The sequence below is a fragment of the Spermophilus citellus genome (genome assembly GCF_964194105.1).
Source record: "Spermophilus citellus genome assembly, chromosome: 2".
NCBI lineage: Eukaryota > Metazoa > Chordata > Mammalia > Rodentia > Sciuridae > Spermophilus > Spermophilus citellus.
In genome coordinates this window covers 190,769,775-190,781,854 of record NC_138183.1, presented here as the reverse complement: position 1 = coordinate 190,781,854, position 12,080 = coordinate 190,769,775, and the positions used below count along the sequence as shown (strand labels likewise).

The window sequence follows — 12,080 nt, the reverse complement described above, 5'->3', positions numbered from 1 at the left end:
CAGTGAGAGGCAAGCTGGCAAGCAGGATGGGGGGCTGGGTTTCCTCTTGCAGGGGGAGTGAGTTTGGAGGGATGACAGTGCCAGGTGGCCCCTCTGGTCACAGGGTGGAGGATGTAGCAGAGGGTCATCACCAGAGGCAGGAGAATGGTGGAAAGGCTGGGATGAGGAGATGCAGGGATGATCCCGCCGCACATCTGGGATGCAGGCTCTTGAGAAGCTTGGCTGTGCAAGGAGCAGAGGGGTAGGTGGGAGCTGGGGGCAGCAGAAGGTTCAAGGAGGGCTTTTTAAAGATGGAAGACCTTGCTGGGTACAGTGGCACATGCCTGTAATCCTAGTGACTGGGGAGGCTGAGGTAGGAGGATTACAAGTTTGAAACCAGCATGGGCAATTTAGCAAGATCCTGTCTCAAAATAAGAGGGGCTGGGGCTGTGGCTCAGTGGTAGAGCACTCGCCTTGCTCATGTGAGACCCTGGGTCTGATCCTCAGCACCACATAAAAATACATAAGTGAAATAAAGGTATTAAAAAAAAATAAGAGGGGCTGGGAATGTAGCTCAGTAGTAAAGTGCCCATGGGTTCAATCCCAGCATTAAAAAAAAAAAAAAGATCCTTTTGGGCTGAGAGAAGGACATAACAAAGACTCCTAGAGAGGTAAGGGAGAGGGATGAAATCACTGCTGGGGACCCAGGGAGGGATGTGGGGACAGCACTGGGAGCATGGCAGCAGCAGAAATCACAAGGTCATGGCAGGGCCACCAGCACCTCTTCACCCCTGGCACAGACCAGATTGGTTTTATTCCAGCTGAGGGCACTTCTTTCCTATCTCCAAGTGCTTTTCCTGTTCTGGATCCCCGTATGATGGTTCTGTATCTTTCTTTTCTAGCAAACTACAGAGCCAAACTTCCCTGAGATCCTCTTAATTGCTATCAACAAGTATGGGGTCAGCCTCATTGATCCCAGAACCAAGGTAAGCAGGGACAAGAGCGAGCAAGCAGGTGGGGTGGGGGGCAGGGAGCTGCTTTGCCTACACTTTAACCAAAGTCCCAGACACAAGCCTCTGCCGGCCCAACTCACTGGCACCACTCACCATGCATCTTGAAAGGTTGGTTGCCTTGTCTACACTCTTACCCCTCATTTGCTCCACCAAAATTGCTCTCCTGGAGTTTCTAACGGTTTTTGGTGGGGTTTTTTTGGGGGGATGGGGTGGGGGCAGAAGGATGGCAGTATTGGGGATTGAACTCAGGGCCTTGCATGAGCTAGGGCAAGCACTCTACCACCAAGCTACATCCTCAGCTCTTTTGAGACAGGGTCTTCCTGAGTTGCCCAGGCTGGCCTTGAACTTGCAATCCTCCTTTCTCAGCCTTGCAAGTCACTGGTATTATAAAATTCTTGCCACCAAGTCCCATTAACTCCTTTTAGTCTACCTTGCCTCTCAGCATCATTGGGTGCTATAAAATGCTTCCTACTTCCAAAATGTTCTGTCCCCATACTGGCCAGGAGGATAGTCTGTGCTGGGGTAAATGCATGTATATGGGTCAGAGTGGCCCTGCCCCAGGGCCAGGAAGCATAGTCCTACCATTTCCCCAGAAGGGGTACACCTAGATAGTTGGTGAAGAACACTAATGACCATTATGTTCCCCGGCATCATGTGCCACACATTCCCAGTTCTCCTTTCTCTCGGTCATTTTTTCTCAGATACTTTTGTGGGTTTCTTCTCTACTTGGCCCATGGATATGGTATTTCCCAAGATTCCACCCTGTTTTCTTCTTGGTTCCTTCCTTACACTCTCCCTGGTCATCTCAGCCAGGCCCACAGTGTCAGTTCAGTCAAGTTGCCCAAGTTTCTAATTTTGGCTCCAAGTGCCCAACAACTTCCCAGATTTCCCTGGGTGTCTAGCCAGTTGGTCCATACCAAGGCAAGGAGGCAAAGGCACCTGCTTCTCACAGCAGCTTCATGCAAAGCTGGCCCTCTTTGAGGACCTGAGACCTTCTGTGAAAGGTGTCTCTGGGCTGGACCCAGGGAGAGTGAAGCCATGCTATGCAGCTTTATGCCCATCCTGCTCCCCAGGACATCTTGACTACTCACCCTTTCACCAAGATCTCTAACTGGAGCAGCGGCAACACCTACTTCCACATCACCATTGGGAACCTGGTGCGCGGAAGCAAACTGCTCTGTGAGACGTCACTGGTGAGAACTCTGAGAGCCTGGCGGGGTCCCAGTCTGTCTTGCAGCTTCGGCCATCCTCTCCTCCCAACCCCTACAACAGGAATGTAGGGGGTGGCCTAGGATCAGGTTGGTAATCAGTTCAGTTTGAGGCTAGCTTAAGCCTGGGGTCTTAATCTGGGGCTGAGGACTAGATCCCTCATTCAACTTCTTTTTCATTATCTGGGGATTGAGCCTGTAGTTGTAGCCTGTTCGCCCTGAGTTCGACAGTAGAACCGTTAGCACTGAGGCCTCTTGAACCAAACTCAAACTTTCAAGGTATCCAGGATGTGAAGGACCACAGGCTACGTGCTTATTGTGGGATCATACAGCTTAGAACCTGAGTCATCTGGCTGGATAACTCCAAACCCTCAATTGTGTCGACGGAAAGACTGAATGCTGAGTGGGACAGGATTTGCCTTGGTCCTGGTTCTGGTTCTGTTCACTGCAGAGTGCCCCAGGAGCTGTCTGGGTCTAAATGGCTGGGCTTGATTTCACTTTGTGCTCTGCTTATTTTCCCACTCCTGCTCCCAGGGCTACAAGATGGATGACCTCCTTACTTCCTACATCAGCCAGATGCTCACAACCATGAGCAAGCAGCGGGGCTCCAGGAGTGGCAAGTAAACAGTGGAAGGAGGTGCTGGCTCTGTGCCTGCTCTCCAAGGAGCATCTGGCTCAGGCCCGTCCATTACTCCTGAAGCTGGGAGGACCTTTGCCATCCAGGCATGGAGGCTGGGCTGGCCATCTACCACAGACCACACCAACTGGGGCTCTGAACTATCTCCCACGAGGTCAACTTCCCTCCACCTGTGCATGGCGCCTATGTTAGCTCTCATCCTAGCTTGCTGTGGTCTTCCCAGTGCAAGAACCTGTGCTCCTTCAGTGCTTCTCCTGTCTCAGACTGGATCTATCATGTGACCCCCTTTGACTTTCTGTGTACTGTGGGGGCAGAGGAATTGAGAGCTCTCCATACTGGGAACAACCAAATCAAGGCATTGAATAGGATACTCTGAAACTCAAGGGACTAGGTCACTTCCCCTACATGCAGCATCTTTGGCTGGGGTGAGGAGCATGGACAACTTTTGCATATTCCAATGTGAGTGCGAGTCCTGCTAAAGTCTCCCTGATCGTCTCAGGGCATAAAAGTACATGTTTTGTCCTCTGGTCCTACAGTGTCTTGCTGGGGGAGGGGCAGAGATCTACAAAAAAGTGTGCTACTTCCTTGGTCTGTGGCTGCCTGGCCAAGCTGCTCTGGCCCTTTGATTTTGGAGTGCTTTAGTTCAAGGTATGCTTGAAAGTGTCTTAAATGGATCAGATGGCACCACAGTGGGTTGGAGGAAAGTGCTGGATATCAAGTCTGAGATGTGGGGACTTCATTGTGTGTGGGCTGGGAGATTAGAGGAGGAACCATCTTCTGGGTCTTAACTAGGACCAGGGGAACCAGAATGGTCCTTGCACCCTGCCAGACAATTCTCTTTGGCTCATCAAGCCATATCAAGAACCCCTCAAACAATGCTTATGTCCAGTGGGTGTTTGCAAAATGTTGCTTTGCATCCAGGATGAGACAACCAATTTTGGGCATGACAGGGGTAGGTCTGGAGATAGGAGCTTCAGGCAGAGGTGATTCGGGAATGGGGAATCTCCTGGGTTATGGCTGGGATGAGTGCTTAGAGACACATCAGTGTGAGATAGGAGTGTTTGTGATTTGCCCTCAAGTTAGAGCTAGGTCCTGCTTTCCCTCACACATTCAAGTGTCTGGGTCATCCACACCTATGTGCCCAACCACCCTTCAGGAAGTGCTATTCCTGATCTCCCCAGCTGACATTACCCCTGGGGGACACTGGTGATTTTATATCCCTCTTAGGGGACACTAGTGGTTTGGCAAGCCCTGGCAGAATAATATCCTCCTTGAGGAATTTTTGTGGTTCAATATTCTCTTTGGTGGACATGGTGGTTTGACATTGGCATTATTCTTGGCGGGCATGGATGGTTTGTTTTTTTGGGTAAACCCTGGTTAGGTTTTTTTGAGGACCTCCTCTTTGAGGACTGCTATAAAATGGAGTGAGTTTAGGTATCTGACATTTCTTTTGATTCAAGCTGGCTAGTAGATGGTCAGAGTTCAAGAGTTTTCCATGACTAGTTTTCTATTGTAGAAACTGTTTTCTGAATGTCTGTGGAGGTTAGAAAAGACAGATTCCTCAAGTGTCAATTGCCCAGTTCTTGTTTGCTCTATGTGAACTTGCTAAATGTTAAAACAGCCTCCACTCCAGACTCAGCTTGTTCTCTACTCTTCCACCCCCAAGCTTTTATGCAAGCTTAGAGATGGTCCTCCAGTTTTGTGTGGGGCAAAAAAGTTTGTGTGAGGCTAAAGTTAACCAAGGAAACTCTTAAAAGAGAGGGACTAACACTAGCTTCCAGGTTATGCATTTTACAATATAAGATGATTTGCTTTCAATATGGAATTAAGTTATAAATTGATGACAAGGATATCTGAAAAAGTTGGGGCTGAGAGTGTAGCTTAGTGGTAAGATTATGGATTTATTTAGCATGTGTGAGACTCTGGGTTTCAATCCTAATGCCTTAAATTTCCCAAAAAAGATATCTGGAAAATCCCCTAATTTTTGGAAACTAACATACTTTTATAAGAACATATTCTTTGATTGACAGTAATTGTACCTACTTATGGGGTTCTATGTGATATCTTAACACGTTACATTGTGTAATAAGCAGATCAGTTGACGTATCTATTACCTCAGACATTTATCATTTCTTTTGGCTGAGGATGTTCAAATTCCTTTCTAATAACTACTTGGAAATATTCAATTAATTGTCAACTTCTATTTATCCTAATGTGCTCTAGAACATTAGAAGTTATTCCTCCTATCCAGCTCCACCCCTACACTGGCTAACCATTATGCTCTTTCCATCCCTCCTTCCCCTACATCCTTCCCAGGCTCTGTAAACACTATTGTATCCTCTAATTTTATGAAATTAACTTTTTAGCTTTACACATATAAATGAGAACTTAGGGTATTTTCTTTCTTTGCTTAACTTATTTCACTTAAAATCCTTTAGATCCACTCATTGTTGCTGCACAGAATTCATTCTTGTCAACAGAATTTCATTCTTTATAGCTGAATAACATCCACACCTAGGTTGATTCCTTATCTTGGATTTTGTGAATAGTGCTACCATAAACATGAGTGCAGATGCCTCTTTATTTCTACAGGATATGTGGATCATGTGGTAGATCTACTTCTAATTTTTTGAAGCATTTCCATATTGTTTCCCATAAATGGCAATACTAATTTATTTTCCCACCAACAGTGTCTGAGAATTTCCCTTTGCATCCTCTCCAGCATTTGTTATTTGTCTTTTTGAAAATAGCTATTCTAACTGGGATGACATAATCTCTCATGGTTTTGATTTGCCTTTCCCTGATGATTGGTGATGCTGAACACTAAAAAATTTTTATATTTTATATGGACATTGTGATTCTCTTTTGAGAAATGCTTATTCAGGTAATTCACTCATTTTTAAATTATTTGTGTTTTACTATCAAGTTGTTTTGAGTTCCTTATATACACTGGAAATTACTCATCAACAGATGAATGATTTGCTAATATTTTCTTCATTCTTCAGGTTGTTTCTTCATTTTGTTGAGTTTCCTTTGCTATACACAATATTTTTAGTTTGAATCGCATTTGTTCATTTTTGGGTTTGGTGCCTGTGCTTTTGTGGTCATATCCAAAAAACTCTTTGCTGAGACTAATGTCCTGAAGCATTTCCCTTATGTTTTCTTCTAGTGGTTTCAGTCTTGAGTCTTGTCTCTGATCCATTTTGTGTTGGTTTTTGTATGTAGTGAGTGATATAGGAATCTAGTTTCTTTTTTCTACCAATGGATACATAATTTTTGCAGCGTCATTTGTTGAAGAGACTTTCTTAAATGTATATTCTTTCTGTTTTTGTGAAAAAATGTGATTGCTTTTATGAAAGCACCATGTGATTTTTGGTTACTGTCATTTTATAGTATGTTTTATAGTCCAGTATTATGACCCCTCCAGTCTGTTATTTTTGCTTGGGATTGCACTGGCTCTTTGGGGTATTTTGTGGTTCCATACAAATTTTAGGAGTCTTTTCCTTGTCTTTGAAGAATGTCATTAGTAATTTGACAGTAAATTAATAGCATCAAATTTGTAAACTGATTGGGTTATATGGTCATTTTTAACAATATTAAATCTTTAAATCCATGAAGATGGGATATCTTTGCATCCTCTTCAATTTCTTTCAGTGTTCTATAATTCTCATTGTAGCAGTAATTAATGTCCTTGATTAAATTTATTCCTAGGTGAGTTTCCTCCCATTTTGGTAGCTACCGTGAATGGGGCTGATATTTTGATCTTTTTCTCACCAATTTTGTTATTGGATATAAAAAAAGCTACTGATTTTTCTGTTGATTTTGTGTCCTGCAATCTTACTGAATTTGTTGATCAGTTTTGAAGCAGTTTGTAGGTTTTCCTATATATTGAATCATGTTATCAGCAGACATCCTCTTTATTTCCTTCTCTTATATTACTCTAGCTAAGACTTCCAATGTTATATTGAACAAGAGGTGGAAGCAGATATCCTTGTCTTGTTCCTGATTTTAGAGAAAACTCATCTTTTCCACATTCAGTATGATATAGGCTATGAAGTTGCAGGACACACACAAAAAAAACCCTATTGTAATATTTTTTATGTGCTATCAGATTCCATTTTTTTTTAGAATTTCTGGATTTATGTTGACCAGGGATATTGGTCTGTAGTTTCCTTCTTTTTCTTTTCTTCTCTAATATATATATATATATATATATATATATATATATATATGTATATACATATTCATATGTATATGTACTCTGTGTACATTTTCTTTATCCATCATATATACATACATACATATATATTAAAACAATATATATATATATATATATATATATATATATATATATATATATATATGAGAAAGGACCAAGGAGTAGGAGATGGGAAGGGAGGAGGGAAGTCATGGGGACTGATATTGGTCAAATTATATTGCTATATTGTGTGCATGTACTAATATGTAACAACAACAAATTCCATCATTATGTACCACTATAATTCACCAATAAAAAATATGGGGAAAAAACAGACCGAATCCTTTCCCTCTTGGAGCTTATAACCTGGGGTGTTTGGCAAGGGCTCTCTGCTTCAAAACTGGCACTTCTTGCTGCATCCTCTGAAGAGGAAGAATGCTGTGTCTTCACATGGTAGAAGGAACAGAAGGGCAAAAAGGGACTAAGATGCTCCCTTCATTTTTCTTTTTTGAAGCATTTTTATTTTATCAGTTAAAGGGGGAGTTAAAGGAAAATCAATGACATAGACAATAAAATTAATATTATAGGTTAAAAATATGTATAAAAAATAAGAACAGTTGTCTCCTCCATTAGAGCTAACTGGCCAATTTATCTGAAATTGTAATTTTCCTTATCCCAATTTTTTCCTTTCTTTTTTGTACCTGCTTCATATTTCCTTCCCTCCTACACTCAGTCCTCCCCTTTCTTATTTCTGTAGCTCTTGCCAATTAACTAGATGCTATTATTTTATTTGATAAATATTGTGTAGCTGTACTCCTAGGCTGTAAGCCTTGGTCCCTTTTCTCCACTGATCTCCTTTTGATTTACATGAGATCCACCAGCACCTTTCTTTTCCTTTTTCCTCTCTAACTTCCACATATGAGAGAAAACATACCTCCCTTGACCTGAATTTGACTTTCACTTAACATAGTGGTTAGTGGTCTCTAGTTCCATCCATTTTCTTACAAATGCTATAATTTCATTTTTCTTTATGGCTGCACAAAACTCTGTTGTGTATATTTTCTTTATCCATTAATTCACTGATAGATACCAAGACTGGTTTCAAAGTTTGGCTATTGTGAACTGTGCTGCTGTAAATATGGGTATGCATGTATCATCATAGTATGCTTATTTTAATTCTTCAGGCTAAATACCGAGGTATGATATAGGTGGGTCATATGGCAGTTCCATACCTAGTCTTTTGAGGAACCTCCACACTGGTTCCTAGTAGTTGTATTGATTTACAGTTCCATCAAGAACATAAAAGTGTTCCCTTTTCTCTATATCCTCTCCAGCATTTATTATTTGTATTCTGTTGACTGCAATTCTGACTAGTGTGAGATGGAACCTCAATGTAGTTTTGATTTGCATTTCCATAGCAGCTAACAAAGAACATTTAAAAAATATATTTGTTGGCCATTTGTATTTCTTCTTTTCAGAAGTGTCTGGTTCTTTTGCCCATTTATTAATTGGGTCATTGGATTTTTTTTGTAATGTGTTTTTTCTTCATTCATATATATATATATATATATATTGTCAGAAGAGTAGCTAGCAAAAATTTTCTCCAATTCTGTAGGTTCTCTCTTCATAATTGTTTCTTTTGCTTTTCAGAAGCTTTTAAATTTAATGTCACCCATTTATTAACTCTTGGCATTATTTCCAAAGATTTAGGTAGGGGTCTTAATGAGAAAGTCATTGCCTAAGCCTATGTGCTAGAGTGTTGACCCTGTATTTTCTTCTAGGAGTTTCATAGTTTCTATTATAACTCCTAGGTCTTTGATTCATTTTGAGTTGATTTTTGTGCAGGGTGAGAGATAAGGGTCCAGTTTCATTCTTCTACATACGGACAACCAGTTTTTCCAGCACCATTTGTTAAAAAGCTGTCTTTTCTGCAATGTGTGTTTTTAGCATCTTTGTCAAGGATCAGATGACTATAGATGTGTGGGTTTCTCTGTTTCTTCTATTGTGTACTACTCGTCTATGTGTCTTTTTTTTTAATCTTTATTTTTATGTGGTGCTGAGGATTGAACCCAGTGCCTCACATGTGCGAGACAAGTGCTCTACCATTGAGCTACAACTCCAGCCCTATGTTTCTGTTTTATGTAATACCATGCAGCTTTTGCTACTATAGCTTTATAGTATAACTCTAAGTATTGTGATACCTCCAGCACTGCTTTTCTGGTTTAAAATTGTTTTTGGCTATTCTGGGTCTTTTACTCTTCTAAATGTTAGGACTTTTTTTCCCCATAGTTCTATGAAGAATGTCATTGGTATTTTGATGGGGATTGCATTGAATCTGTATATTGCTTTTGATAGTAAGGTCATTTTAACATTAATTCTGCCTATGCATGAACATGGGAGGCCTTTCCATCTTTTGAGGTCTTCAATTATTCCTAGATATTTTATTTATTTTTTGAAGCTAGTGTGAATGGAATTGTTTTCCATATATATATATATGTTGTAGTTGGCCACAATATCTTTATTTTATTTATTTATTTATTTTTATGTGGTGCTGAAGATCAAACCCAGAACTTTGCATGTGCTAGGCAAGGACTCTACAGCTGAGCCACAACCCCATTCCATTTCTTTCTCAACAGCTTCACTGTTGGTATACAGGAAAGCTATTGATTTTTGTATGTTGATTTGTAACCTGCTACCTTGCCAAATTTGTATATTAGCTCTAGCAGTCTTTTGGTGGAATCCTTTGGATCTCTAGGTAAAGAATCAAATCATCTGCAAACAGTGATAATTTGATTCCTTCCTTCCCTATTTTTATCCCTTTTATTTCCTTTTCTTGCCTAATTGCTCTGGCTAGAATTTCTAGCACTATATTAGAAGTGGTGAGAGTGAACATCCTTGTCTTGTCCCAGATTTTATAGGAAATGTTTTGTTTTCCCCAATTTATTATGAGGTTGCCTCCTCCCTCCCCCATATAGTCTTTATGTTAAGGTAGATTCCTTCTATCCTAGTTTTTCAGTGTTTTTATCATGAATCGGTGCTGAATTTGGTCAAAGGACTTCTCTGCATCTACTAAGATGACTAATTTTTGTCCTTACTTCTAACCATGTAATGAATTACATTTATTATTTTGTATATATTAAGCCATCCTTACATTTCTGGAATAAAACCAACTTGGTTATGGTGTACAATTTTCTTAATATGTTGTTGAACAAGATTTAATAATTTTTATTAAGTATTTCTGCACCACAATTCATCAGGGACATTGGTCTATAGTTTTTCTTTCCTTGAAGTTTCATTATCTGGTTTTGGTATGAGTGTGATACTGGCTTCATAGAATGAATTTGGAAGTCAATTTTAACTTTTATGAAAAATAAAATTTATAAAGTCACTTTCAATTTTATGAAATAACTTGAGAAATATTGGCAGTAGTTCTTTAAAGGTCTGATAAAATTCAGATGAGAATCCATTTGGTTCTGGGCTTTGATTTGCTGGAAGGCTTTTTATTACTGCTTCTATTTCATTACAAGTTATTCATCTGTTTAGGTGTCCTATGGCCTCTTGATTCAGTTTTGGTAGATTGTATTTGTATAGAAATGTATGCATTTATTCTTGGTTTTCCACTTTATTGGAGTGTAAGTTTTCAAAATAGTCCCTAATGGTTCATTGCATTTGTGAGATGTCAGTGATGATTTCTTCTTTTTCCATCTCTAATTTTGTTAACTTGGGTTTTCTCTTTTTCCTTTGATTATTTTGGCTAAGGGCTCATCAGTCTTGATTATCTCTTCAAAGAACCAACTCTTTGTCTCATTGATCCTTTGTATTTTTTTTATTCTCAAGTTCATTGATTTTGGCTCTGATCTTATTTCCTTTATTCTACTCATTTTGAAATTTGTTCTTCTTTTTCAAGGGCCTTTTAGATGCATCATTAGGTTGTTTAATTGGGATATTTCTGATTTTCTTATGTAGGTACTCACAGCTATAAACTTGCCTCTAAGAACTGTCTTCACAATGTCCCAGAGGTTCTGGTATTTGTTATCACAATTATCATCTAAGAATTTTTAAATTTCTCCCTTGATTTCTTCTATCAACCATTCATCATTTAAGAGAGTACTGTTCAATCTCCATGTGTTTATATAATTTCTGTAAGGTTTATTTTGTGTGTGTGTTGATTTTGAACTTCATTCCAATCATGATCAGATAAGATGCACGTGATTAGATCAATAATTTTGTGTTTCCTAAGAGTTGCTTTGTAGCCTAAAATATGGTCTCTTTTGGAAAAGGTTCCACGAGCAGCTAAGAAGAAAGTGAATTTAGGTGTTGTTGGATAAAATATTCTACAGATGTCCATTGGTATTTATTATTTTTTAGGTCTTTAGAATATTTACTGAGTTTATGTCTGGATGACCTCTCTATTGGTGAGAGAGATGTGTTGAGACCATCCAGTATTATTGTATTGTCTGAGTCTTTAAACTGAATGGTATCTGTTTTATATAATTAGGTACACCAACATTTGGGGCATAAATATTTACTGTCACAATATCTTCTTGTTGGATTGTGTCCTTTACCAGTGTGAATTGACCTGTGTTTCTTCTGATTGATTTTGGCTTGAAGTCTGCTTTGTTGAATATAAGCATAACTATGCCTGATGTTTTGGGGTTCCATTTTCATTATATATCAATTCCCATCCTTTCACTTTTATCCTATGGCTGTTTTTGCCTGTTAAGTCACGTCTCTTGAAAACAGCATATACTTGGGTCTTGTTTTTAAATCTATTTTGCCACCCTGTTTATTTTAATAAGAGTTAAGAGCATTACAGTCAATGTTATTATAGAGGTTTACTAATTCCTACCCCATGATTTATTTCTAATGTTTAATTTGGTCCTGTTTCTCATTTGCTTAACTACTCTTCAAATGAGATTTGTCCATTTGAGAGGTCTATGGTTTTTTATTTCTTTTATGTGTAGTATTTCTTTTAAGTATCTTCTGTGGTGCCAGTTTAGTAGTCATGTATTCTTTTAGTTTCTGCTTATCTTAGATTTTTATTT

General features: G+C 39.4%; 1 protein-coding gene across 1 annotated transcript in view; it reads left to right on the top strand.

Annotated features, from left to right (window-relative positions):
- MYO7A (myosin VIIA) overlaps positions 1-6,996 on the top strand; it is a 78,785-nt gene extending 71,789 nt beyond the window's left edge. Inside the window, exons 47-49 of the mRNA XM_081282010.1 lie at positions 882-965; positions 2,066-2,185; positions 2,735-6,996. Coding sequence (XP_081138136.1) covers positions 882-965; positions 2,066-2,185; positions 2,735-2,824 — 294 coding nt within the window. The 3' untranslated portion in view covers positions 2,825-6,996. The remainder of the gene's footprint in view (positions 1-881; positions 966-2,065; positions 2,186-2,734) is intronic.
- Positions 6,997-12,080: the final 5,084 nt, after the last annotated feature.